A 26486-nucleotide genomic window follows, 5' to 3' on the forward strand; every position below is an offset into this window, starting at 1 on the left:
AACAGTCTGTTTTCCCTCTGACCACGCCCCCTCCGGAAGTGGATGTGCCTCGGCTCTCCAGCACGTTGATCTAATGTTTACATGTTGGCTGAATATACACGGCTGCTCAGAGATCACGTTACTTCAACCCTCTGAATCTGATCCTGACAGAGAGGCGCCTGCAGCAGGACCTTTCTGAAGGATTGGTCACAGATTTAGTGTTTCTTGTTGTTTTATTTATCAGTATGTAGACGTGTGTCTTGGTCCACAGCTACGAACATGTAGCTATGTGGCTATGCTAACTAGCGCTAGCACTTATCCATGATAAATAAAAATCATCCACTAGATCTTCAAATCTGCAGACGTGGGGAGTAAAACCGACATCTGCCAGAAAGGCAGCAAGACCTTTTCTGAAGGATTGGTCACAGATTCTGTGTTTCTTGTTGTTTTATTTGTCAGTATGTCGACGTGTGTCTTGGTACACAGCTACAGCTACAGCTACAGCTACAGCTACAGCTACAGCTACAGCTACAGCTACAGCTACAGCTACAGCTACGAACATATAGCTATGTGGCTATGCTAATTAGCGCTAGCACTTATCCATGATAAATAAAAATCATCCACTAGATCTTCAAATCTGCAGACGTGGGGAGTAAAACCGACCTTTGTGTTTATTAAGACAGCCTACAACTAGCATGCCTCCCTCCTAAGCTCCTTGTTAGCACACATTTGTGCAGGTAATGAAAAACGGGGGAGGGATTCAGTATTATTTTATACAGTCTATGGGCTGAACAAGCTCCGAGCTCTGACTCCGTGACAGACCGGATATTGTTGTTACGTAACAAAAACACTGAAGTCTGAAACGGCTCGTTTCACACACATTTACAGAAAGGTGGATAAATCAGAACAGGGGCAGAATGGATTTTTTTCATTCTCGGGGGGTTTGTAGACATGCCAGGGAAACATATTTCAGGTAGAGAACCATTAAAAAGTCCATTTTGCATGATATGTCACCTTTAAGATTACAAGTTTTGCCCAAATAAGGACATGACTGACTTGACTGACAGGGGGGAACACATAGCTGTTGGCTAGGAGGCTCAAAGCCGCCTCTTTACCTCACACTTTGACGGGTTGAGTTCAGCTCATTTCTCGATCATTCTCAGCACACACTGTATGGAAGGTGAATTTCTTCATAACAAGGCAGCTTCAAATATATTTACATAACAAGTTTTCCATTATGAGAGGCACAGCTGACTTGACTGACAGGCGGGAACACTGTAGCTGTTTGCTAGGAGGCTCAAAGCCCACCTCTTTACCTCACACTAAGTTATGTTGACTTTAGCATTACCAATATAGCTCCCGCTGGCGATTGGCTTCAAAACAGTGCTTCAGAAACAGATCGGTGATGTCACGGAAACTACGTCCATTTTTTATACAACTTTTTTAGCATATTTGTACAATAATGTAGAAATAATTATTAAGAAACATTATGTCAGGAGTAGTCTTTGTATCTTGCCATTGATGGCCTTGTAGTTGTTTATTGTTTCCTCTCTGTGTATTCTGTGTGTGTTATAAGTTGACCTTATGTCTCCCTTGTGGTTTTGGGTGTCATGTCTTGTGTTGTAATCCCTGTGTGTGAAGAGTTTTCCATTTTGTGGTTGTTGCTTCTAGTGTCTGGTCTGTTCTGGTCTTGTCTTACTTCCTGTCTTTTGTCAGTTTACCCTCCAGTTTGATTGTGTTCTCTGTGTTTCTGCAAGCGTGAACATTGTTTCATCTCAGTGAAACCAGAGCGCCGTGAATAAATACATTAATCCTGCACTCTGCCTTTTAATGAGCAGTTTCTATTTTTTGGCTAATTAGATATCATGATGTATCGTTACATCATTACTGTGCAATATGTCGATTATCGCATGTATCGTGATATTATCGTTGGTTCAGGTATTGAGTATCGTATCATGAGTCACCCAGCGATTCCCACCCATATTATGGTTAGTAAACACACTTACACTGCCAAATGAAGTCACTGTATTAATGTCAGGTAGCCTGGACTCAGAGCTTGTTTTTGAGGGGGTCAAGAGCCACGGTGTTTGGAGGCTTGAACTGTAGAAAATGAACGGTAAGGTTCCCACCATGAGGATCAGCATCACAAACCAGAACCATGGTCTGGTTCTTTTCCAAAGAGTTTTTTCCCTGTGGAGACAAAAATCAAAGTGGACTTGCACATCAGAAGTACTTAATCCATTCATGGCTTTGCTCTGGTACACACAGCTAACTGATAGTGATCTGATGGTTGTGTCATCTGTGTTAGAGGTGATTTATGATCTCAGCAAATAGAGTACCAGCCTTTTGCACATACAAACACACACACACACACACACACACACACACACACACACACACACACACACACACACACACACACACACACATACAATACACATACTTTATCTGGCTTATCTGGACTGTGACAGCTGTAACTAAAGAACTGATAGACAGCATGCTTTACTGGTACATCATTGGACTTTTCTCATACACAGGGGAAACCCACCTCCAAAAAAAGCCCTAGACTGCACCACATGATCGTATTATTCACAAGGCAGAGTTCCTCATAGAGGAAGGCTCGGCTTGTAACTCTGATAAGTCCGACAGCTGGTCGGTTAACAGTTCCATTTTTTCATTTCTTAGTAACCGACAGACCATCAAAACTTGGTAGATAAAGTCTCTTCTCTCCGCTAACATACATGGACACCTCATTATGGGCTGTTGTGACTGCTGTCATACAACATTTAGACAGATTATTGGAGGAAATGTTTTCTCAGCCATTGAACTAAACAAGAGATGTCTGCAAAGCTTAGTACATTTACACAGAATCAAGTTAAACGACAGGACACATCCAGTTTATTATTTACACTGAATTCAATACTCGACCGTTTGAGCCTCAAAGTGACTCGAGACATGATCTGTTTCTTTAACAGTGAGATACACTAACAGTCAGCTGTTTGGACACACCTTCTCATTCAAGGGTTTGTATTTATTTTAATTATTGTAAACACTGTATATTAATACTGAAGACATCAAAACTATGAAAGAACATATATGGAATTATTGAATGAACAAAGACGTGTTAAACAAAGCAGAATCTGTTTTATATTTTACATTCTGTAAAGTAGCCCCCTTTTTCCTTCATGACAGCTTTGCACACTCTTGGTATTCTCTCAGTCTGCTTCATGAAGTGGTCTCCTGGAATGGTTTCTAATTAACATGAGCCTTGTCAAGAGTTCATTTGTAGAATGACTTGCCTTCTTAATGTGTTTGAGACCATCAGTTGTGTTGTTCAGAGGTAGGGTTAGTACACAATGGATAGCACTATTTGACTACTGTTGTAATCCAGATTATGGTAAAACCAGATTATTTCATAGTTTTGATGTCTTCATTATAATCTACAATGTTGAAAATAAATAAAATAAATACAAATTAAATGAGAAGGTGTGTCCAAACTTTTGACTGGTAGTGTATGTTTCCATAGAGTTTCAAGTCTTTACAGTCATACATTTCAATAGAGCAGAATGAAAACCCACTCACCATTTACAAATGGAGGTCTTCATAGTAGTCAAACAGTTGGGCATGATACCAGAGCTGACTTTTGATAAGTCTGGAGCAAACTCAGAGACAGACAGCAGGTAGATGTGCGACGAGGACCTCTGGTTGTGAATCTAAAGTGTGGTTTTGTGGTTGACAGTGTCAGACAAACAGATCAGGGCTCTTTCCCCAGTCAGCACACATATAAAGGGAAACACTGGCTGGTGGGTTGTATAATACATTTACAAGAGTGCTATGTGTGTTAGACATTAGTTGTTGGACTTCCTGTTGACTGTTTATGAAGTGAAGAAGGTTAACTCCACGTGTCTTCTTCTGACATCTTTACTGGAAGCTAGCAGAAACTGAATTTTGTTGAGCTTTGGACGCTTTGTTTCTGCTGATTTATTTTTAATAGTTTTCACTAACCTTGTTGTGTCTTTAGTGCCTCCAGTTTACTGTCCTTACTACTCCTAGTTTTGTTTGTCTTTATGCCTCTTCAGAAACCTGTGACCCCTAACATGAGCCTTACAGCATCACTTACCTCCGGCTGAGAGAGAGCAGAGGGTGGGGGAGGACGTGCAGCAAATAGTCAAGGCTGCAACAAGGACTATTGCCTCTGTATACGGGGCGTGCGCTTAAACCACTAGGCCAAGAGTGCCTGAGCGTGTTGTATTAAACTGGAGCTGATAATGCTGCCCTTGATCACACAATGATTATTACACAGAAGTAAAGGGAGAGATGTTAGAGGAGATGTACGGTGACTCTGTATATGCAGGAAATATGATGCTGCCCTGCGGATGTGGCTTGCAGTCTGTGTCGTGGGAACCCGTAGTGGCATTTTGGAGGAGGTGCATGTCAGGCTATGTGTATAGGCTTCTGCGTTGGAATTGTGCCACCCAGACCTACTGCTTTGATTTGATGCAGAATTATAAACCAGCCCATTCAAAAAGTGCTGTAGTGCTGCCACTAAAAATAGACATGATAAAAGACACCTCAGTCCTCAATTTAGGATAAATGTTCCACCTCAGTTCTGAAGATATTTCTCGCTCTTTTTTTTTTTAGAGACAACTGGCTCTTAAGGTGCTCCAGTCCGATTTTAAAACACTTCACTGAAACTTTTAAAGCTTTGATTACATACTCACTGATGACTGACTGATTTAGCCATTCTTACGCTCTTGGATCTCACAGCTGCTTTTGACTCAGGGGTCCACATAGAAGATGATGTCTCGGCGAGTGGGTGGTTATGTGAAATAGAATCTGGACAGGGTGAGACAAGGCGCCGGCCCAAGAACCTGACAGGGGACTTCCACCAGATCTGTGTCCGATCCGCTGCGATCTAGCTCCTTGCTCTGTCGTCCGTCAGAACACAGAGCAGGACCACCGGACAGCTGGAGTCATGTGACCGAGGTTTCCCCGCAGCAATCACTAAATCAAGGATTCTCCTCCTCCTCTCCTCATCCATGTTGTCTTTCTGGTCCTCTGAAAACCTCTGACCTGTTGACTCCAGGCCTGGCTCCGCTCCTCATGACGGTTTGTTGTTGTAGTTAAGTGAAATACGATCTGGTGATAACACAGAGTGTTTTATTCTGAAAATTAACCGGATGTTTTCATTTTGTTTTGGTGAAACCTGACTTCCTGTCCCGCTCCATCTGCTCTGTTGAGATTGATGCATCGTGCTCCAGCATCCAGCAAGAATAGAAGTCTTGCATGTCCGCTACGTTGCATTACGATCTGCCAGATCAGAGACGCAGCCGGAACGCAATGGAGCGGATCCAGTGGAAGTTAACGCATTGACTAGAATAGAAACCTATCAGATCCAGTGCTGTGACGGATCGGAGACGGACCAGACACGGATCTGGTGGAATTTGGCCGTGACCCTGTGTTTGTGTGGATGCAGGATGAGGCCTCTGCAATCACGCGCCTGGCTGAATCCCACTCCTGCAACTTGCCTCCTCATCTGCCTCCGTACAACAACCCTGACTCTAACCCTCATTCATTACCACATCACTTGGTCTTCTTCAGTGGCAGTAATAGTCGACCACTCTGCACGGATTCAGTCAGAGTTTTAGTTTGAGCGTGTCCGGAGATCCGGTGTAACCATGGTAACATTGTTTACATCTGAGATCAGCTGTTAGCAGCCCATAGCATGTCGATGCTGAGGAGAAGGAGGCAAGGACGACGTGCTGGTACTGAGGTGCAAGCTAAAAAAGACGACATGGACCTGTCCTTCCACCCACCGTTATGGGGAATGTAAGATCTATCTACGATAAGGTGGACGAGCTAACCCAGCACCAGAGGGAATACTGGCAGAGTAGCATCATGCTAACAGAGCTAACACCGGACACGAACGCCACATTGGAAGGATTTCACCTGCTGTGGGCGGACAGGATACAGGAGAGCAAGACCGAACTAACTGGTGAAGAAGGCCAGCTCAGTCCTGGACCCTGTGGAGGTGGTGGCTGACAGGAGGATTATGGCCAAGCTGTCGTCTCTGATGAACATTTTTATATTCTTGTTAAATTCTTGTACTGTACACCTTCTTGTTTGCTGCTGTAACTACATGAATTTCCCCGTTGTGGGACGAATAAAGGAGTATCTCATCTTATCTTATTACAGTGGCGTCCTAACCAAGGGAGAGGTTCCGGTGGCTGGTGGTGAGGCTTTCAGCAGTGTGACTGCCCCCTGGTGACTGGCTGCAGTATAGGTCAAAAAATTTGTCTCCCACATTCATTTGAATGGGGGAGCAGTCAAACTTTAAAAAATAAATACAGGTTGTACGAATGTTTCTCACATCCGTATGCTGTGGTGATGTGTAGTTAGTATTTGACTGTTTTGTGTTCAAGGCCTCTTTTTTCTGAAAAGTTTATTTTTCGTTAGTTATTAGAGTTTAAAAAACGGGGTTTTACTTCCGGGTTTCCTTTGATTCACAGCCGCCGAAGAGTGAAACTTCAAAGGGCACACAGCGTCTTGTGACGTCACGCTGTAGGGCGGAGCTTCTTACAGTGGCTTCACAGGCTCTGGCTGCACAATGGCGGCGCCCAGGAGTGGGATTTTTTGGCTTCAGAACCGTACAACGGGAAGAGGCGGAGCAACGCTGTCCATTTTTATTTACAGTCTATGGTCCTAACATCTTTGTCCTGTGTGTTGAATGAGAATGCACAACTGAACTCCAATACACACTGGGATCATATCCTACCTCTTCCCCCAACGGCCCCACCACTTTCTTTAACTCTCCCTGTCCCATTAAAGTTACTAACCATAGACCTTTCTGGAGTCCCTGAGCTCCCTTGTCTTGTAGGTTCCTCTGAGCTGCCATAGACCTCCTCCTGCTGTAGATGTTCCAGACTCCAGCTGATACGGACGTGCTGGACTCCAGCGGCAACAGCTACCACTACTCGTCTCACCACTATCATCTCTCTCTCTCTTCATCTCCCTCTATCCCTCTCTCCAACACGGTCTCAGCAGATGTGTGTCTAACATGAGTCTGGTCCTGCTGGAGGTTTCTGCCTGTTAAAGGAAGTTTGTCCTTGCCACTGTAACTTGCTAAATGCTGCAAAGTGCTCTGCTCATGGTGGATTAAGATGAGATCAGACTGAGCCTTATCCTGTCTTGATGTTGGATCTTTGATAACAATAGAACATAGAGTACGGTCTAGACCTGCTATGTTTGTAAAATGCAGAGATTTGTCCTATTGCTCTGTTTCACTACAATCTGCATTAAACAGAACATAAATCTAACATTTCCTTATCCTGCACATTTTTGAGACATGTCTTTATTCTGAGAAGTATTTCCCTGATAAGACAAAATGCGGTAAGCATACACTTTCTGTGAAAAACAGATTAAACATAAACACAAGCTGCTCAGTAACCACCGCAGTGTGAGGTTGATCTTATAGACATTATCTGTTCACTGGATGTCGTCTCCGTCTCCTGTCTCACATGTCAGATAAGGAGACTGTTTCCTGTATGTTCATATGACGTTTGATGATGTCCTGATGAGTCCAACGTTACAGATTACCCACTCTGTTTCTAAATGTCAACAGAAACTAGAGCTGCTCTGAGATTTCAGCAGAAGAGGAACTGTTTCACCGCAGCTTTACTTTCCCCCATACTGTATACGAGACAGTCCACTACATCTCATCACATGCACCGAGACTGCTGCTTTGAACTTGCGAACTCTAACCACTTCCTGAAATGCTATTGTAGTTAAATGAAAACGCAACATTAGAGAGGGGATTTTTTTTAAGGGAAACTTTTTTTTAGATCATTGAACAGATTGATTAAATCTAAAGAGCTGGGTCACATGGGTAACATGTACAGTACTAAGGTATCACACCACATAACTTGACAGTCTATTATTTTAGATAGGATGAGCCTGTTTTTGTCAACCTCCTCATTGTGCTTACATAACCCTATCCTGTAGTCTTCATCAAGCTGACATGAAATGTTTCTTTTTCCTTACATGGCTAGTCACAGTGCATTTTCCACGTGGATTCCAGTTTGTTCATGCTGCTTTGTCTTTTCTGAAAAGTGCTTCAAATCAGTACTACCTGTCTTAATCCATGCTGGGTCAGATCCTGGCATTTGAAAAAGGAGGCAGGGAAAGCAGAATAAAGCATTAGCCTCACCACATGTAGTTAGTCAAGCCTTGTTGATAAACCAGGTGCTGGAAAAAGACCGGGTGTATTGTCTCCCTCTGTCTTTGGACTTCTGATTAATGGTGATGTTGGGCTGATCAGGTCTGCGCTCTTTCACGTGGAGCTTCTCCTGGTACGTTCTCCCCTCTAAAGATGATGTCTGAAGTGATTTCACTGAAGTATTTAATTTCTCTTTCTTCATTCTGCATCTCTGTCCAATCGTCTCTAATCGGTTCGACCGGCTCGACCTGTCAGTCAGCCGCACTTTATGGCAGGTATCCAGCTACATTCAGCCTGGGGCACAGGGAAGGTGCGCCCCGACATGGCCCTATCTCTTGTATTGAAGAGGAGCTACTGCACATGTACAACTCTTAATGAGAGTCTATGGCCAAAGATTTTTGTGCCCAGGACGAAAACACGTCACCAATCAGACAACACAGTCGAACGAAACAACTTTACTCATCACTAACTATAGAATATTTATCTTGCTCATCCAAAGATATATATATATATATATATATACAGTTCAGGATATTATTTTATTATTTCATTTTAATTTATTTGTTTAATGTCTTATTGAAGGTAATGTGGTGGGTGGTGGGGCGGCGGCGCCCTATGCTCTCTTTTGGCCAGTCGCCACTGTCTGAGCACCAAACTACGCAGGGGCCCCATGTTTGTTGTTCTGCTCTTACTTATTAATTTTACTGTATTGTTTTATTCTATTTTTCAGTATTTTATTTGTAATCATGCCCTTTATAATTTTACTATTACTGTTGAATCTGTCTCTGTTCTTTTGTGAAGCACTTTGGGCTGCATGTTTGTATGGATTATGAAACTTTATATAAATAAAGTTGAATTGAGTTTTGTTTGCTTCTGAAAAGAGTCACATAAATTACATTGTTGAAGTCTTAAACAAAAGCAAGACAGTAACTCTACACACACTCACATTTTCAAAATGTACAAGTTTCTAAATGTACATTCAATACAACTGCAACTACACAGAGGAGACTGTAACAATGAAATGTGATCTTGAAGCAAACTCAGGTATGACTGGGATGAGCCTCACAAATTGCATGTCTTGTGAAGAAACAGGAAGTGGCTTACAACGAAACTGTGCATGATCCTATGTGACCTGAACATTACAACTTCAGTAATACAGGTCCAGGCCTGAACACCTTCATATGAGAATATTTGTGCAGATCATAGCATAAAAATCTGCACACCTGTATGATATATTAAATCAAATAAAAACCTACAGGCTGTCTCTGTTTCCTGTTACCTCTTGAAATAATACATGCTTATGAATATGCACTGTGCCTGAGAAACATTGCAGCACACATTTCAGAATGTAGATTGATTTTTCATTGTTTGTATTTATTAATGATGACCTTTTTGTGAACTTTCTTTTATGGACACACTTTCAGGTTGTAGTACTTTAAATGAAGTCTTCTCTAAAGTTGCAGGTGTGTTAATATGTAACTCTCTCTAACCTATCAAGATTATACCTCATACATTTCCCATATGTAAGGGGACTGACCCCCACTGTGCAGCTGATGTGCCGTGAATATTTCTCTAAGACACACCACCAGTCGAGGCAGATGTGTGTCTAACATGAGTCTGGTTCTGCTCGAGGTTTCTGCCTGTTAAAGGAAGTTTGTCCTCGCCACTGTAACTTGCTAAATACTGTGAGGTGCAATGCTCATGGTGGATTAAGATGAGATCAGACCGAGTCTTATCCTGTCTTGGTGTTGGGTCTCTGTTAATAATTTAACAGTGCAGTCTAGACCCGCTCTGTTTGTAAAAGCGTCTAGAGATAACGCTTGTTGTAATTTGGCGCTATACAAATAAAGATTGATTGATTCCTGGGGAAAGTGCCTGCTATTGAAAAGCACTTTATGATGCATTAAATTGCCCTTACTAAGGATGCCTTCTTTATTTTGTATCTACACACATTGGACCTGAGGGAAATCCTTTTCAACTTAATGTGCCTCAGTTTAATTCGAAGGTTCAGTTCAGTTAGGTGAAGTGTAAAACTGGTTCAGTGTGTAGGAGGTTGAGTCTATCCCTTGTTATGAAAAGGGGTTTGTGGTGATCTGTGTTTGCCTGTGTGGAGTCTTCCCCACAGTGTTTGGCGTGGCTCTTCTCCACACTGGCTCTCTCCTGCTCTGGCTGCTCCTGCACCTTCACACCTGTTCCCCATCAAGCTAATCAAGACACTGCACTTAAGCTCTGTGGAGAGAGGAGTTGGGTGCCAGAGTACTCCCGCTTCTACAATGGTACATCAGCCGTCTCGCCAGTACATTGAATATCGCTAGTGTCTAGATATTTTGTGTTTGTTTTCAACTAACTGCTGCTGTTTGGCCATTTCCTCCAGTGCCTCCTCGAGCCTCCTGCACCTCCGCCATATCTCTGCCACGCTGCCAAGCTCTCCCTCCTGACACTCCCCTGCCTTCACCCCGAGCCTCACGCTTCACTCCTGCTTCTCCTGGATCGCTCACCTTGGATTTCCGATCAATCATCCTTCACCTCACGGTTAAAAGAAATACAATCGCTTCAACTGCTTCCTCAGCTTCTGCTTGCAATGCAACACATATCTATGAATGACTTTAAGAAGTGGAAGTGGGTCAGAAGTTGGGAATACATTATAAATGTGAGTCTGGCAGAAGCTGATCACTTTTGGAGGATGATACAGACAAGGAGGGAGAACAAGAGGAGCGGAGGAGAGAAGAAGAAATCACAGTTGTGGGTGATGACAACTCTCTGCATTGTATAAAACTCATATAATTTTTATTTGCTCTTAGTTAAATTATTTCAACAAATATATCCAAATAATAGTCAAATAAATGAGCAAAAATCAAAAGACAACCACTGTACTGTATATTGCCATCGAATATAACAACTCAGAAAATTAATTATTGAATTAAACAATCTCAAATACCCAGGATTCATTGGTTCTAATAAGACAATGACAGTTCCTCTGTGTAAATTCAAAACATAATAACTTTTCTTAAATATTATGGTAATTATCTTGGTATCTTAAAGCTCAAAAAGAAGTGGTCCGGTTCAGCTTGGAGTCCAGCTAGGTGAAGCAGTGAAGCCCCCTCTGGCCCACTGGTGGTGGTCTTCAGTCCAGAGTGGTTTGAAACATTAGCCATTGGCAGGGGTCTCCATCCATCCATCTATCCATCCATTCATCTATCAATCCATCAGTCTATCCATCAGTCTATCCATCAGTCCATGCATCCATTAGTCAATCCATCCATCAGTCTATCCGACCTTCCATCCATCCATCCATCCATCCGTCCGTCTGTCTGTCCGTCCATCCATCTACCAATTTATCTGTTAATTAGTCTGTCTGTCTGTCGATCCAACCATCTACTCATCCATCTATCCATCCAACCATGCATCCATCTATCCATCATCCATCTTTTCCTCTATCCATCCATTCACCCACCAATCCATCCATCCATCCATCCATCCATCCACCCATCCATCCATCCATCCACCAATTTATCTGTTTATTAGTCTGTCTGTCTGTCGATCCAACCATCTACTCATCCATCTATCCATCCAACCATGCATCCATCTATCCATCATCCATCTTTTCCTCTATCCATCCATTCACCCACCAATCCATCCATCCATCCATCCATCCATCCATCCATCCATCCATCCATCCATCCATCCATCCATCCATCCATCCATCCATCCATCCATCCATCCATCCATCCATCCATCCATCAGTCTATCCATCAGTCCATGCATCCATTAGTCAATCCATCCATCACTCTATCCAACCGTCCATCCAGCCATCCATCCATCCGTTCGTCTGTCTGTCTGTCTGTCTGTCTGTCTGTCCATCCATCCATCCATCCATCCATCCATCCATCCATCCATCCGTCCATCCATCTATCCACCAATTTATCTGTTTATTAGTCTGTCTGTCTGTCGATCCAACCATCTACTCATCCATCTATCCATCCAGCCATCTATCCATCATCCATCTTTTCCTCTATCCATCCATTCACCCACCAATCCATCCATCCATCTATCCATCAATCCTTCTGTCAGTCAATTCATCAATCAGTCCATCCATCAGTCCATCTGTCTTGACTATTCATCTACCCATCTGTCAGTCCTTCCACCCACCCATCCATCCATCCCTCTATCCATCACTCATTCATTCATCCATCCATCCTTCCATCCATCCATGCATTCATCATTCATCCATCCAATAGTCCATTCGTCTATCCATCCATCATCAGTCCATCCACCCATTCAACCATCCATCCATCATCCTTTCATCTATCCATCCATCCATTGAACATAGTAAAAGCAGTCGTGGCTCTGGGTCACACAAACTTAATGAAGGTGTTAACGAAACCTGTGGGTAACAAATCACTGTCATGTATAGGATATTATGCAGAAGTTATGGAAGCTGTACAGAGATTATTGTAACAAACAAACATTAAAAACAAAGCCTTACAAAAATGTTCACCAACCATCAAGAAGGCTGAAACTAGTCAAATAAATAAAAACAACGTTATGGAGGGACTCCTCCATTTCACTTTATCAGTTTGTATCTTACTTCATGGCTGGGCAGAAAACAATATTATACCAACAGAAGACATTTATTCTCGTCCATACTAAAAGAGGCTGCAGGAAATGTTGTGTCATTTACTCTTTTATCTATGTTTATTTAATATCTTTTAATCTAAATGGGTGGTCATGCAAATAGAAAGAGCCAAGTCCTTTAAGCTTTTAGCTTGATGATAAAAATTGGTGTTCACTTCTTGGCCAGTTCATCTATTGATGAATTTACTAGTTGCTAGGTTTCAAAGTCATGAGCAAACTGGATGGTGGTCTCACGGTGCTCGGAGGCGTCCCCCCCACTTTGAGAAGGAAGCAGCCTTTTAGTCAACTTGTATTAGCAGTTTGACATGTTTCCATATACACCGGCTTTCTGTGCATTCCTGGTTATTACATTTAACAATTGCTTTCTTCACGCTCTTCCTTGAGTCAGTTTCCTTTAAGTCCACCATTTTAACTTTAAAGACCAAACCAGGCAGCTAGCTAGTTAGCCAAAAGTTGTAATTCAAGAGGTTGACTAGTTGATTTAAGGTGGACTGGTATTCCAAAATCATTGCTTAAAGTCTCCTGGCAAGCCCAAAAAGTCGACTGGTAGATTGATTTACCCACGATTTTAGCTAGAAGATCAACTGGACGTCCTTAAACACACAGTTGTTGTTTTTCAGTAGTATATCCCGTTAGCTAAACATCTGGACAATCGACAGGTTTCAGCGTGTTCATGCTGTAAAGTCAAACTTGATGCCCATGTCTATGGAAATGAACTCACTGTAAAAGTTTGGTGGACCCTTTCAATGACTTTCCAGTTCATTTAATCCACCTGTCCATACCAGTTTACAAACTGTTCCACTCGTCCACAGCTTTTGACTGCTTGTTTTGTATACCAGCGCTCTTCTCCGAGGGGCACGGCTGAGTCATCATAAGTTTGTAACCAGGCAGTGGATCCCATACTTGCAGACTTTCTTCAGCCAGTATGAGCTGACATTGTGAATCCAAAGCATCAACAGTCTGTGAGCTGTCCTTTGTTCACAACTTAGCATGAAGTAGCCCAACACTGTTTAGCAGGCGGTCCACTTGCAGTCTCTCCTGAAAAACCAAGGCTGTACAAAGTCCAAACCTCCAGTGAAAACCTGTCTCAAAAATCAGTCCACCACATGTCCAAAGCCAGTGTAAAAGTAGCCTACAAACCAGTCTGATCATCTAGCTCTCCTCCTCCTACCAAATGTCAGAGCTTAGTTCTCTGCTGGTGAGAGGTCCGAAGGTGCTGTTCAGGTGGATTTCTGGCTTCTTCCCAAGTGTACTGCTCTGAGGCACCTAGGTAGAAAAAAAGGAGGACATCAGTGACTGGCAGGAATCTTCCTCACACCACAAGTCCTTTTAACAGTCTACAGCTACAGGAGAAAACACGGGCTGCACTCTATACAGGACTAAGTCATGCATACAGTTCACTATGCCTAGGAAAGGTATCTGCATAAGAAAGCTATTTCCCAGTCTGTTAAAGTAAATATATATTTTAGGTTGATAAGATGAAGATACTATTCCTTTTTTAATTTTTCTTTTATCCAAACAGACCTCTTGTTCCCCAGTGAACTGCTCTGAACCCCTGGGGAGAAAAGAGGGGTTTGTTTTTAATGTGTTTGTACTCCAAATTCATTCACATAAACAGCACAAAGGAAAGGATACACTTTGTAGAAGTAAGGTTCTAAGAAACTAGCTAACAACTGCAAAACAAAGGCACAGTCCTGTCCTCTCCCCTACCTGTCCATTCAGTAGTGTCATGGGGATGTTGCAGTAGACGTGACGCCCACCAGGGCCCAATGTGGAAAACTGTACAGTGGAGGGAAGTGGGAGTGGAGGCGACAATGGGGGCGGCTGTGTGGGGAGCTGGAACTCGTAGCTGCGGCAGAAGTGCCTCATTTGGGCTGAGTGACCGCCTCCCAGTGGCAAAGTCATCTGGTTGTAGTCCGGAATCTCTGTCGCCAATGCAACCTATGGAGAGAAAACATTAACAATGATTTATTTTTGTTCTGAAATAAATGGTGATGCCTTTTGAGCTACATAAAGACAATGAGCGTAAAGACAGCCGACTGTACTACTTTTTAAACCTGACACAGGACTTCCACCTGATCGGTGTCCGGTCCATCTCCAATGCAGCCAGAACGCAAAGGAGCGGATCCACTAGGAGTTAACACATTGACTAGAATAGAAACCTATCAGATCCACTACCTTGATGGATCGGAGACAGACTGGACACGGATCTTGTGGAATTTGGCCCTGATACTGCTGCAGGCTAACTGTTGTGTCGCTCATAATACCTGCCTGCCTGTCTGTCTGTCTGCTCATCTTTGTTCTACTGCCCTCTACTGGTCTGGTGGTGTAGTGCATTTACTTTTATTTCCTCCATACGTCACTGGCCTGATTTGCACAATCTACCCGGGACTTCAGCCTGCGGTCGAAACGCAGACAACAATGGGGGCACAGGAACCTTTTCTGTAGTAGTAAGTAGTTCTGTGGGCTAAAAGACCCTGGAACTTTCGGTCAAAATGCATTTTAGATTAAAGGGGGAGGGAGGTTTTTGACAGGCACTCTGTAGAAACAGTCCCTCCCCAAATGGTGATACATTTGACTGTTAAAAGACACCAGGAGGAGTTTTTCCTTTTTTATATTTGGTCATTGAACACTATTTTCCGATTCATTGGACACAATCAGCTAAGAAGTAAGAGGTGCCATCACATGTGGAAAATCAAGGGGCAGGCAGAAGGGTCCGGACCTTCCTGACCCCAAAACAGAGAATTGTTCTTATTATTGTAAACATATGATTTAGATTTATGTGCATTGACAACACTTGTGCCATTTGGAGACACAAAACCATGTGTTTCCAAGTTTTTAAAGATTTGACCCCCTTCATCTGTCTCACTCCAAACACTTCAGTGCTTTGTAAGAGTCAGGGGAGCAGAGGGGGAGACATTTGTATCCACTTCTTACACACAGTGAACCAAAACACACTTACATTTACAACAAAACTGCATTGAGTTCAGTCCTTACACCTCGTGTTTGAACCTTGTGCATCATTCCTCTCTGGGATGTAGAAGCTGCATCTCATAATGCATTCTGTCCAGAGAGGCAGGAGATTAATCCCACTTTAATCAAACTCAGGACTTTCATTTTCAACCGGATTTCAGATGTTTTCATACCTAAAAATATTATGTGATATTATTAGATTAATATAACCTATACATCTATTTACATCATGATGTGACATTCATAGTTTTAAAAATGAGGGTGGAAATACTTTCTGGCAGGTTTTACTGCATTCTGAAATTTAACACAGAAACACTTAAAACAAATGATTAGATAATCTTAGAAAGAGCTGAGTCATAATGAGATTAATTTAGAGAGGAAAATAAGCTCATGTGTTAGTCTTCTGTAATGTCATACTGAAACTATCTTCATGATATTTCTCACAGAGGTTCTGTCAGGTGAGATCAGACCGCTCTGTAAAAGGAGTACTGTGTCAGAATATGATGTTCCTGCCCCCCTCTGGACACTTTTGGTATTGCTGGTTGAACAACCAAAGTCTCTCAGGATACTGCAATAACTATTAAAACTATTAATATAGTTATTTAGATTTTTTTAACAAGCTGGTACAACCCTGAAGCTGTTTGCCTTTCAATAATCAAATTCAAATAATGAGTTATTTGAATGTAGAAATCAGCATTTCCTGTATTTAGATTCAATTCAAGTTTGTTCCTCTTTTCATGAAAAGTACTTTTGATGACAACTTCCTGTTTGTTGTCTGGCCCAATGTTAAAGTAAGATATCTGCCCTTCTGGACCCACTCTGTCCACAGAGGGAGCAAAATACACACAAACTGAAATACCTTTGCTTTGACTTTTTTTCAAGGGACATTCATTTTTCCTGTTTCATTGTGGGTGTGAAGACAGGCGACATGTGTTTGGGTTTAAAGTTGGTTAACAGTCTCTTATATAATCAGTTATCACTCAACTTTCTTAATAATGACTGACCTGTCTTTAATATGTGATTCTGATTGGTCAAAACTTCATAACAATGATTATTAATTCTGAGTATTACAGAAGATGCTCGGAACAGTCTGATCACCAACGTCATACGTCAGATCAATCCACAGGTTTGAGTTATGGCACCATCTAGTGGTCTGTTTATGATTTCACCTCTTCATTTCCACAGTGCAATAAGATGTTACGTTCTGGTAGCATCAGTTTGGAGGATATTTTCTAAGTTACTCTCCAATTATCTGTGGAGCCAGAACTTTAGAGGGTGGTTAATGGCTGACCTGTCACCAGCAGAGTGAAGTAGATCAGAAGTGGGGAAACAGAGTAGAGGGAGGGAAGTAAAAAGAGACACTGAGCAAACTGAAAAAGAAGACACAAAGCAACCACATACTCTGACTTTGGCAGAGGACTTTCTGCAGGTGCTGCTGTTTTCTGCATCTGCCACGCAGCATCAGACTTTTCTCTGAACTTTAAAATGTGTTTGCAGCTATTTAAAGTCCTGCAGCCTTAAAAAACCTTCTGCACACACCATGGAGAAAACAAATGAACAAAGAAAGGCTCATGTTCTTCAAATCCTTCTGGAGATATGATAAGTTGCCTTACTTCTGTCCTTGGTAAGGTTAAAGTCTGATCTATAAAATCTAGAATACCATATATACTATATGTCTGTGTGTGTTTACATGACTGTGCCCCCACCATCACCTTATAAATCTACAGGTTATACAATCTAAAGGTTAACTTAAGATCACCACATGACACTAATGTTATCATTAACACCAAGCCTAAGGATCAACTCTGTGTGAAGTGATTCACATGCAGCAGCTCACCTGATGATGTCCGTGGCGACTGTCATTCTGGGGTGCCAAGGAAGCGGAGGTGGTTGTCATTGCGATAGTTGAGACGGTAGTCTGCAGGTCACCAAAGAGGCCCTGTTCACCTGAGTCCATCACCTGTGTTCATGAAAGCACGATGAGTGTTAGCTGTGCAGGTGGACTCGTATGTTTAAGGAGTGAGAGCGACTTAAAGCTGGGGTTGGTAATCAGATTTAGATCCACTTTTTGTTATACTGGTTAAAATGATCTTTATGTCCTGATGGTAATCAATACATAATGTGTTCTTAAAAAAGAGTGAAGAAAAGCTGCTATCTACAGCCGGAGTAAACCTGGGAAAACACCAACCAATCACCGTTTTTTGGGTGCCAAAATTTTAAACCATTCAAATCCCGTCCTGCTGTTCTGCCCTCCTCCTGCGCGTACATTTCCCCGGCGTGTACTCCTCGTCCCCGTCTCCTGCCTCTGCTTCCCCTGACTCTACTGACTGCCCCTCTCGCTCGACCTCGGGCCTGTCCCCTCTGACCCGATGAGGTGCTTTGCTCAGGACTGTAGTCCGGATCAGAGTCTAAAAAGCTCTCACCACGGGGGCTCTGACAAGCAGAAGAATGAATGACATTTACTAAGTCCTACAGAAAATGTAGATGTATTGTAGCGTCCGTCCGGACGCTGTAGTGATGACGAGCCGATTCGTGAACACATTGAGTTTTAATAACCGGTCACTGTCGGCCGTGATCACGACAACCAACAAAACAACAATCAATGTTTGAATGAATGAAGAACTTCTCCTCTTGTCTCTCCTCTCTCCAGCTCACACACTCTACACCTCTCCTGATGCCTTCACTGACCGTCAACACTGTAGGAATTAAGAACATCTACACTGAACACGTTTAACAAACAGTAGAGTTGTTACAGTATTATATATGTGTTATAACTTTTCTCCTGATATCGTGTCACCAGTACAACTGGATAATGCTAGAATGACAGTTGTGAGTACTAACAGCAGCCATGTTTGTTTGTGTTTTTAACTTTCACTATGAGAATGTTTTGGTGAGGACCGGTTTTGAATCAGTCACCATCATATGGTCGCAAGTCAGCGGCGCTCGTGCATGTGAGTGGGGGGGGGCGTCGTTTTGGAGGAGCTCTGAGGGAGGAGGGGAGGGGTTAGACGGAGTCATGAGGAAATGCTACATTCAAATTCATGCTAGTTTTCCGAGACTACCAACCCCAGCTTTAACCGTGATGAAGAAATGATCACAGAGAAAAACGTATGACTGTTGTCTTCAAACTATAAATGAAACATGAATTAGCTCTATCTCTGCTGAGTGTTGGGTTCTTTCATACATCTGACTCCTGCTGTGAAGGCTCTCTATAAAATCAAAACTGAACCATTTCACAAAATGAAAACAAAATTCAGTTTACTCTCAGTGAAGAGTCATTTGTTCACAAAATGAGTGCTTGCCTTTTCAGGAAATGATTGTGGCTCAAACATTACACCATACTTTTTTAAAAAAGTGTTCAATGACAAGTATGAGTTAAGGTATTGAAAAGAATATGACACGTGCACAGTGCTAATGTGTCATCTTCCAAAGTTTGTAGACTTGGTTGGTGGTGAGAAGTTAAAATCACATTGGACTGACTTTTACTGTCCAGAACTCTGTGAGTTCTGAAAGGTTGTTGAACCGTTTTCAATTAATTAGAAGGTGGCCCATATGTTGCTAATTATTATTAGTTTTAAGTAAGATTTTTAGGCATTTTTGCCTTTATTGATAGGACAGCTGTAGAGAGACAGGAAATGTGGGGAGTAGAGAGCTGGGGGAGACATTCAGCGAATGGTCATTTGATTTCTCTTTCTTTCATTAGTTTTTATTTGTTCTATCTTTTTTGTATGTGTGTGTACTTTTCAAGAGAAGAAGCTGTGATTCTCTTGATTTAGCAGCTTGTAACAGTAGTCTTCTCTCAGCCCACCGTGAATGCGTCTCTCCTCCCGGTGTTATGGTTTTAAAAGTGACCCTGTAAACTGGAGACCTTCAGCTGAACGTGTCAGTTTTTGTGGAGTTTACACAGCTGTTGAAACACAGAGGGAGTTCCTGGGAATGCAAACTAGTTTAGTTTTTATTAAGATGTCAAAATATCCTCATCAGATATTTAATGATGGTCTAAAGACGTTTATGAGGGATGCATCCGGCTGAAACTCTCCAGTTAACAGGGTCGCTGTTTAAACCAAAACACCGGTCGATCTCTGCCACAGCTTTTTGAGTTCAAAAGGATTTTAAAGTCGTGTTGAAACGTCTTTGCTACTCGCGCTTATCTCCTCTCACGTGTTGATTCAGTGAATCCATCTGTGATGAAATATAGCACCATCTAAAACAGAGCCAGCTGAGTCTCTTCATGCTAACAGGCTAACTGCTGTGTTGCTCATAATGATACCTGCCCGTCTGTCTGCTTATCTTTGTTTTACTGCCCTCTACTGGTCTGGTGGTGTAGTGCATTTACTTTTTTCCTCCATACGTCACTGGCCTGATTTGCACAATCTACCCGGGACTTCAGCCCAAGGTCGAAACGCAGACAACAATGGGGGGCCAAGGAACTTTTAATTCAGGGTAAAGTAGTTCTGGGGGCTAAAAGACCCAGGAACTCTTGGTCGAAATGCACCTTATGTTAAAAAAAATCTGTCCATTACTAATCAGTATTAATCTGTGAAACCTCCTGTACTGTGATGTATCTCACAGCATCATTTAAAACCACAAAATCAAAGCTGATAGAAAACTGAACAAAAAAGTATTTATATAAACAATAAATATTAAGTTCTGGACTTGCCAAGGAAATCATATGTCGTCTTCCTGCCTATGGCTATACACAGCATGTGTAGTTTATGACCAGGAGCAAACTAACTTCACTCAGATCATTTCTTCAGCTGTATCTGTTTTACAAAGCTATTTTATATTGAAGAGCTAACGGTGTCTTATTATTAAAGTATCTGTATATAATGTTTTAAGGTTTCCCTCATTGAAACTCTCAAAGCATGTGCATGATTGTGAAAAACTATTCATGTATGTACTCAATGTAGTGTTAGGTTTTGTCATGGACGTGTACCTGACGTCTGGACAACGTCTCTCTGCGTTTGGCCGGCATCTCGTAGACCACATGCTTCCAGAAGTTTGATGACAGCTCATTGCTCTTTGCACCCTTCCACTTGATGATGGATAAAACCTGAAGAGAGAGGAGGAGAGTTAAATCATAGTTCACACGATTATCGTATGCTTGTCTCCTCTCCTTCTTCTTGCCTCCCCTTCTCTCTGTTTACCTTAATTGTGTGTTTAAGCGCCTCCACTTCCTGATAGTTCATGACATTCTTCAGGTCTGGACACTCTATCATGATCACCTGGACACAGACAAAAAGAGGGGGCTATAATTCTAGTCAAAGGGTGGTTACACGTCACACAGATTTCTGTAGTCCTTAAATCTCACCTTGATCTCTCCGGTCACGAGCATGGCGTGGAGGCGTGTCTCTATCTGGAAGATGCTCCACCCTCGTTTGGCAACGAACTCAGGAGTCAGAATGATGATCAGACGCCGGCTCTGCTCCACGCTGCGAGCCAAGTCCTCGATGTAGGCTGGGAGAGACGGGCATGAGGACAAGGTCAAGTCAATGTGAGAGGAGTTTACAACCACAGCACTGAGGATGGTTCCTCATGGGTATAACAGAAGACTGCTCATGATAAGATGTAAATGTTCAAGTTAAGATCGATGTTCTGACATCGGCAGAGGTGTGAGGAACTACTGAAGCAAAATAAAGCAGTTCAATATTCTTCCAGCGTGAATGCAAAGAAGTGTTTTGACTTTGATTGTTACTCACAATGACATGTGATAAATACAGAAACTCCATGTGTGAAATAACGTCTCAGGATCAGTATGAGAGCGGCTTTGTTCTGTTGGATTTTCAGAGACCTATATTCTAAGCTGGGCTCAACACTTTGTTAAATATACGTGGTATCAGTCTCTGCAGCTGACTTTGACGATCACAGATAAACAGCTTTTTAGATGTTGAATCGTTCCCTCAGTCCTGTATTTGTTTACCAGACAAACTTGAACATATGGCAGCGTTAATCCTCCACCTGTTCTCTTCACTTCCACAAAACTGTTTGAATGCATCTCATACTACTTGTTATGTCATCCTCTGCAGATCAACAAAGCCTCCCTTCACTCAGGTCTTTACCCACCTCTCTTAAGCATGCTTTTGTCACTCCATTACTTAGAAAATAACATACTTGACCCATCAATAATTAACAACTAAAAGCCTGCTTTCAACTTTCAAGTTATTAGTAAAAATGCTTGCATGACTGCACTGGAAAAAATGCCCCCCCAAAAACACAAAATAAAAATTAATTCAAGGTACTGAAATAAGTAAAAAAATCTGCCAATAGAACAAGTGAAAATTTGCTTGGTAAGATTTCTTAAAATAAGACATAATATTTAGAAAACTGTGATCTTAAAATGAGCAGGGAAAACTTATTCTAAGCAATATTGTACAAGTATTTTAAAACTTAGTGTCTCAGAATAAGACAGGAATGATAACAATTAGTATTTCACCACTCATAAAAAGATTTCTGCACTAATACATTTCATGTCAACTTCATTTCAGATATATTCACCTCAATTTGAATTGTATTATAGCGGCACTTCTCTAGATTTAAGACCATCTTGAACTTGAAATAAGATGACAAAGTTTAATTGTCTCATTTTTGAGATATAATGTCTTCTCATAGTGAGCTGGATATACTAATATTCAGTCATGTTGTTTTTAGGATAAGCCAGCTATGCTCTAAAGTAGGTGTTTCATTGTGTGCATGTAATTTGAGGATGTATATTTGTATCAGATTTAGAAGAAACAGTGCCTGCACACTGTTACCCCTTAATATGAGTCACATTTATCTGACATGTCTAGAGATACATTTTACTTCTACATATTACAAGCCACAAATAAATCCTGGATTGCTTGAAATGAGTAATGCACTAAACACTATTTTATTGATAAGTTTCTTGAAATTAGTCAAATATTTTATAATATTTTTTAGTGCACATTGTATTTACATCTGTGTGAAAACTACTCTACAAATACAATTATTTTTTTTGTGCCAGAAAAGAGTTTTATTTGTATGTTCATGTATTTATTTAAAGGGACAGTACATATTAATGAACATGTCAGCATGGCATCCATGTAAATATGCTAGAGTTAGCCATACGTCTAATTTTGATCTGCTGCCCCTGGCAGGTCAAAGCAGGTTGACTATAGCAAAGCAAACTACTAAAAGAGAAGGGTCTTTAAAGGGACATTGCAGGTTTTTTTAAAGGTGGGTTGTCTGAGTTTTATGCACTCATCTTGGTGTACGCTCTACTTGTGATTATTTCAGAACTTTATTTTGTCACCAGAAAGCAGTTTGTCACTATTTGTGGATGCAACCATAGACTGTATAAATAATGGATGTAGTATCCGTGACGTCACCCATCTGTTACTGAAGCTCTGTTTTGAAGCCAGTCGGAGGCGGCGGCCATATTGGAAATGCTCAAGTCAACAGAGACGAACTTTGCCAACAGCTACAGTGTTCCTGCCTGTCAATGAAGTCAGCTGCACCTCTCATAATGGCAAACTTGTAATCTTAATGTCTTTGAAATTGCTGTGTTATGAAAAATTTCACCCCCTGTACAGTGTGTGCCGATACAGAAATGATCTATCCGGACTACACACCAGGCTGTAAACATGTTTATTTCTGCTGTAAAGATTGGCTTCTTTGAATGGGTGTGTATGTGGTTTCCTGTATCTTAGCAGCCAGCCTAAAGCGGACGCTCAATGAACTGCATTTAACAACACTTCTGCATGGGCTTCATACATTGAGACTGGAGGATGTCACTTGGTTTTAAGTCACCAGTCATTGAACTAGCTTCAACGCATGTCGCTCAGCTCGGCCCCTTTAATGAGAACCTGCAGGGAGGAACAGTACGCAAGCTAGGCTACAGTTTTTGCAGATGGGGCTGACTCTGCCACGTTATTTAGCTGATTTTGAGAGAATCAAAACTGAGCACGAATCTCGGTTTAGGTGTACACTATCCAGGATTTTTTCAGCACTTCACATTTCCACCAGAGAGACTGTTTGTTGTTGCACTATTTGTGGCTGCAACGAAGACGTGCTCTTCCACCTGCAGTGCACTGATCAGCTAACTCGATCCATAATGTACACCACTGATATATCTTCCATTGTTGGCGTTTTTGCATCTCACTTTTGCATAATGTGAAGCAGGAAACACCTAAGATTACCCAGTGTGGTCTCTTATATCTGCTCGGTCTTACTCTTCCCACTGTGGTTAGTCCAATTCCTTGTGATGTGTCACTCATACAGCTCTAAAAAAATAAAGGAATATCCCTTTAAAGGTGTTTCAGCATTAGTATATAGGGAAAGCTCCCTCTATAGTATCTGCCATCTATTTCCTGTCAGCATCCTTCACCTTGATTTGTTCATAAATGACTGCAGTGAGTGACAGGAGCATAAAGCGGAGTGGCAGAAGTGCTGCTGCTGGAGTTTTAGCTGTGACACCCACCGTGAAGCCTGCTCTTATATGTGGCTCGATCAGCAGCTTTAACTTTGGGACTTAGAGAGGAGAACGTGTGCACGAGGGGTTAAACGTGCAGCTGATGAGACGACAAAATAGGGCCAGTGTGTGCCATGGAGCCTGAATATCAGCTTTAAATGCTTCTTTTCATCCCCGCTGTGTTTCTGTTCCACACCCACATTACATATTTGACTAACAGTCCCATTTCCATTTGTGAGTGAGAGTCATAATGTCATGTCGGAGCGTGCGGCGCTGATGGAGCTTGTTATTTCTGAAATGTGTAGTTACTGAGAATGACTGAAAAGTGTGTCCTGTAAACACTCTCTGTCTCTGTGTCTTTCCTTTGCTCTATCTATTCACCGGCAAACTAAATTAATGACACAGACTCTCCAGCAACACATTGCAATTTCATGCTCAATTTGACACCCACAAATAGTACAGAGCATCCCAAACATCCCTCCCTTTCTTTCCTCTCCTCCTCCAGCTACTTTTTCAACGGGTCTCTTTACCTCTCCTCTGCTCTGCTCTCACCTCCCTCCTGCCCTTCTCTTCCTCCTCTCACTATCCATTTTCAGGATTATGCAAATCAATCAGTGATATGATAATAAACAACACAAACCAACGACCCAGTCTGCACCTCTGTCTCTGCGTGTTGTTTGTTTAGTCTTGATCATTTTAAAGGGCTAATGCGGTGGATAATCGACGGGCTAATTTAGGTCACGTTGTTTCTTTGTCAGAGTCTGATAAACATTGAGAAGTCACCTCTGTGATTCACTCACTGTGTTCTCTCCTTATGTAACCTTTACTTTATGAGCATCTTAGACTGAGTATGTGTGGATTTAGAAACAGTGAACATTTGTTTTAAGGATGTTTTTAGGTCACAGAGAAGAGGAAACATGATCTCATCTGCTTTCAGGATGGAGTGTTTGTCTGCAGTGTGTCGCAAAAACATGAATATGGCTGCAGAGTGTTTAGAGCTGCAACTCACACTGCAAAAACTCAAAATCTTACCAAGTGAAATTGTCTCATTTTTAGTCAAAATGTCTTCTCCCACTTGATTTAAGATAAATTAACTTAACATGTAACATTTGAGCAAGATAGAGGGACTTGTTTTAAGACAATGCATCCTAAATATCTTGTTAAGTCAAACAATCTTGAAATGATCTTGTTTTGAGTTGTAATTTAGAAGAAACAAGGTTTATTTTACATTTTTCAAGCTGAGATCTTATTTGTAGAGGACAGATAATCTTGATTTAAGACAAACCCTTCACTTGATTTAAGTAAATGCATGTTATTGGAGAATCTATCAGAAAACAGCTCTATTGATGAAAGAAAGAAAGAAAGAAAGAAAGAAAGAAAGAAAGAAAGAAAGAAAGAAAGAAAGAAAGAAAGAAAGAAAGAAAAGTTGTTTTTAAGGGTGGGTTTCAGTTTTCAGGCACTGTTTCTTCTAAATCAGATAAAAATATTCATCCTCAAACTACATGCACACAATGAAACTCCTACTTTAGAGCATAGCTGGCTTATCCTAAAAAACAACATGACTGAATATTAGTATATCCAGCTCACTATGAGAAGACATTATATCTCAAAATGAGACAATTAAACTTTGTCATTTTATTTCTCAAATCTCAAATGAAGAAGTTGACATGAAATGTTTTAGTGCAAAAAATCTTTTTTGGAGTGAAAAAATACTAATTATTATCATTATATTTATATTTGAGTTTGATAGAAACAGCTGTCTGCAGTGACCACCAACATGGTCAACGAGAGTGCTTATGAGCAGGGGCGTGGTAGTGGGGGGGAAGGTGGGACTGAATACCTGTGTGGAGGGGGGCCCTTAAAGGTGACATATCATGCAAAATGGACTTTTTAATGGTTCTCTACCTGAAATATGTTTCCCTGGCATGTCTACAAACCCCCCGAAAATGAAAAAAATCCATTCTGCCCCTGTTCTGATTTCTACACCTTTCTGTAAATGTGTGTGAAACGAGCCGTTTCAGTTTTCAGTGTTTTTGTTACGTCACAACAATATCCGGTCTGTCAAGGAGTCAGAGCTCAGAGCTTGTTCAGCCCATAGACTGTATAAAATAATACTGAATCCCTCCCCCGTTTTTCATTCCCTGCACAAATGTGTGCTAACAAGGAGCTTAGGAGGGAGGCATGCTAGTTGTAGACTGTCTTAATAAACACAAAGGTCGGTTTTACTCCCCACGTCTGCAGATTTGAAGATCTAGT

At 41.6% G+C, this 26486-nt stretch overlaps 1 protein-coding gene and 1 long non-coding RNA gene across 2 annotated transcripts in view; one reads left to right on the forward strand and one right to left on the reverse strand.

Moving 5' to 3' along the window:
• Window positions 1-10384: 10384 nt before the first annotated feature.
• Window positions 10385-11054, forward strand: LOC117817818. Its single transcript, XR_004632223.1, has 2 exons — window positions 10385-10470; window positions 10569-11054. It is a non-coding gene; the product is annotated as an uncharacterized LOC117817818 (long non-coding RNA).
• A 1113-nt stretch (window positions 11055-12167) lies between these two features.
• il1rapl2 (interleukin 1 receptor accessory protein-like 2) overlaps window positions 12168-26486 on the reverse strand; it is a 486775-nt gene continuing 472456 nt past the window's right edge. Inside the window, exons 12-18 of the mRNA XM_034690578.1 lie at window positions 21114-21259; window positions 20950-21027; window positions 20739-20855; window positions 17640-17762; window positions 14540-14770; window positions 14354-14384; window positions 12168-14095 (exon numbers count right to left, since the gene is read on the reverse strand). Of these exons, the coding sequence (XP_034546469.1) occupies window positions 14007-14095; window positions 14354-14384; window positions 14540-14770; window positions 17640-17762; window positions 20739-20855; window positions 20950-21027; window positions 21114-21259 (815 nt within the window). The 3' untranslated portion in view covers window positions 12168-14006. The remainder of the gene's footprint in view (window positions 14096-14353; window positions 14385-14539; window positions 14771-17639; window positions 17763-20738; window positions 20856-20949; window positions 21028-21113; window positions 21260-26486) is intronic.

The sequence above is a fragment of the Notolabrus celidotus genome, chromosome 8, assembly GCF_009762535.1.
Source record: "Notolabrus celidotus isolate fNotCel1 chromosome 8, fNotCel1.pri, whole genome shotgun sequence".
Lineage (NCBI taxonomy): Eukaryota > Metazoa > Chordata > Actinopteri > Labriformes > Labridae > Notolabrus > Notolabrus celidotus.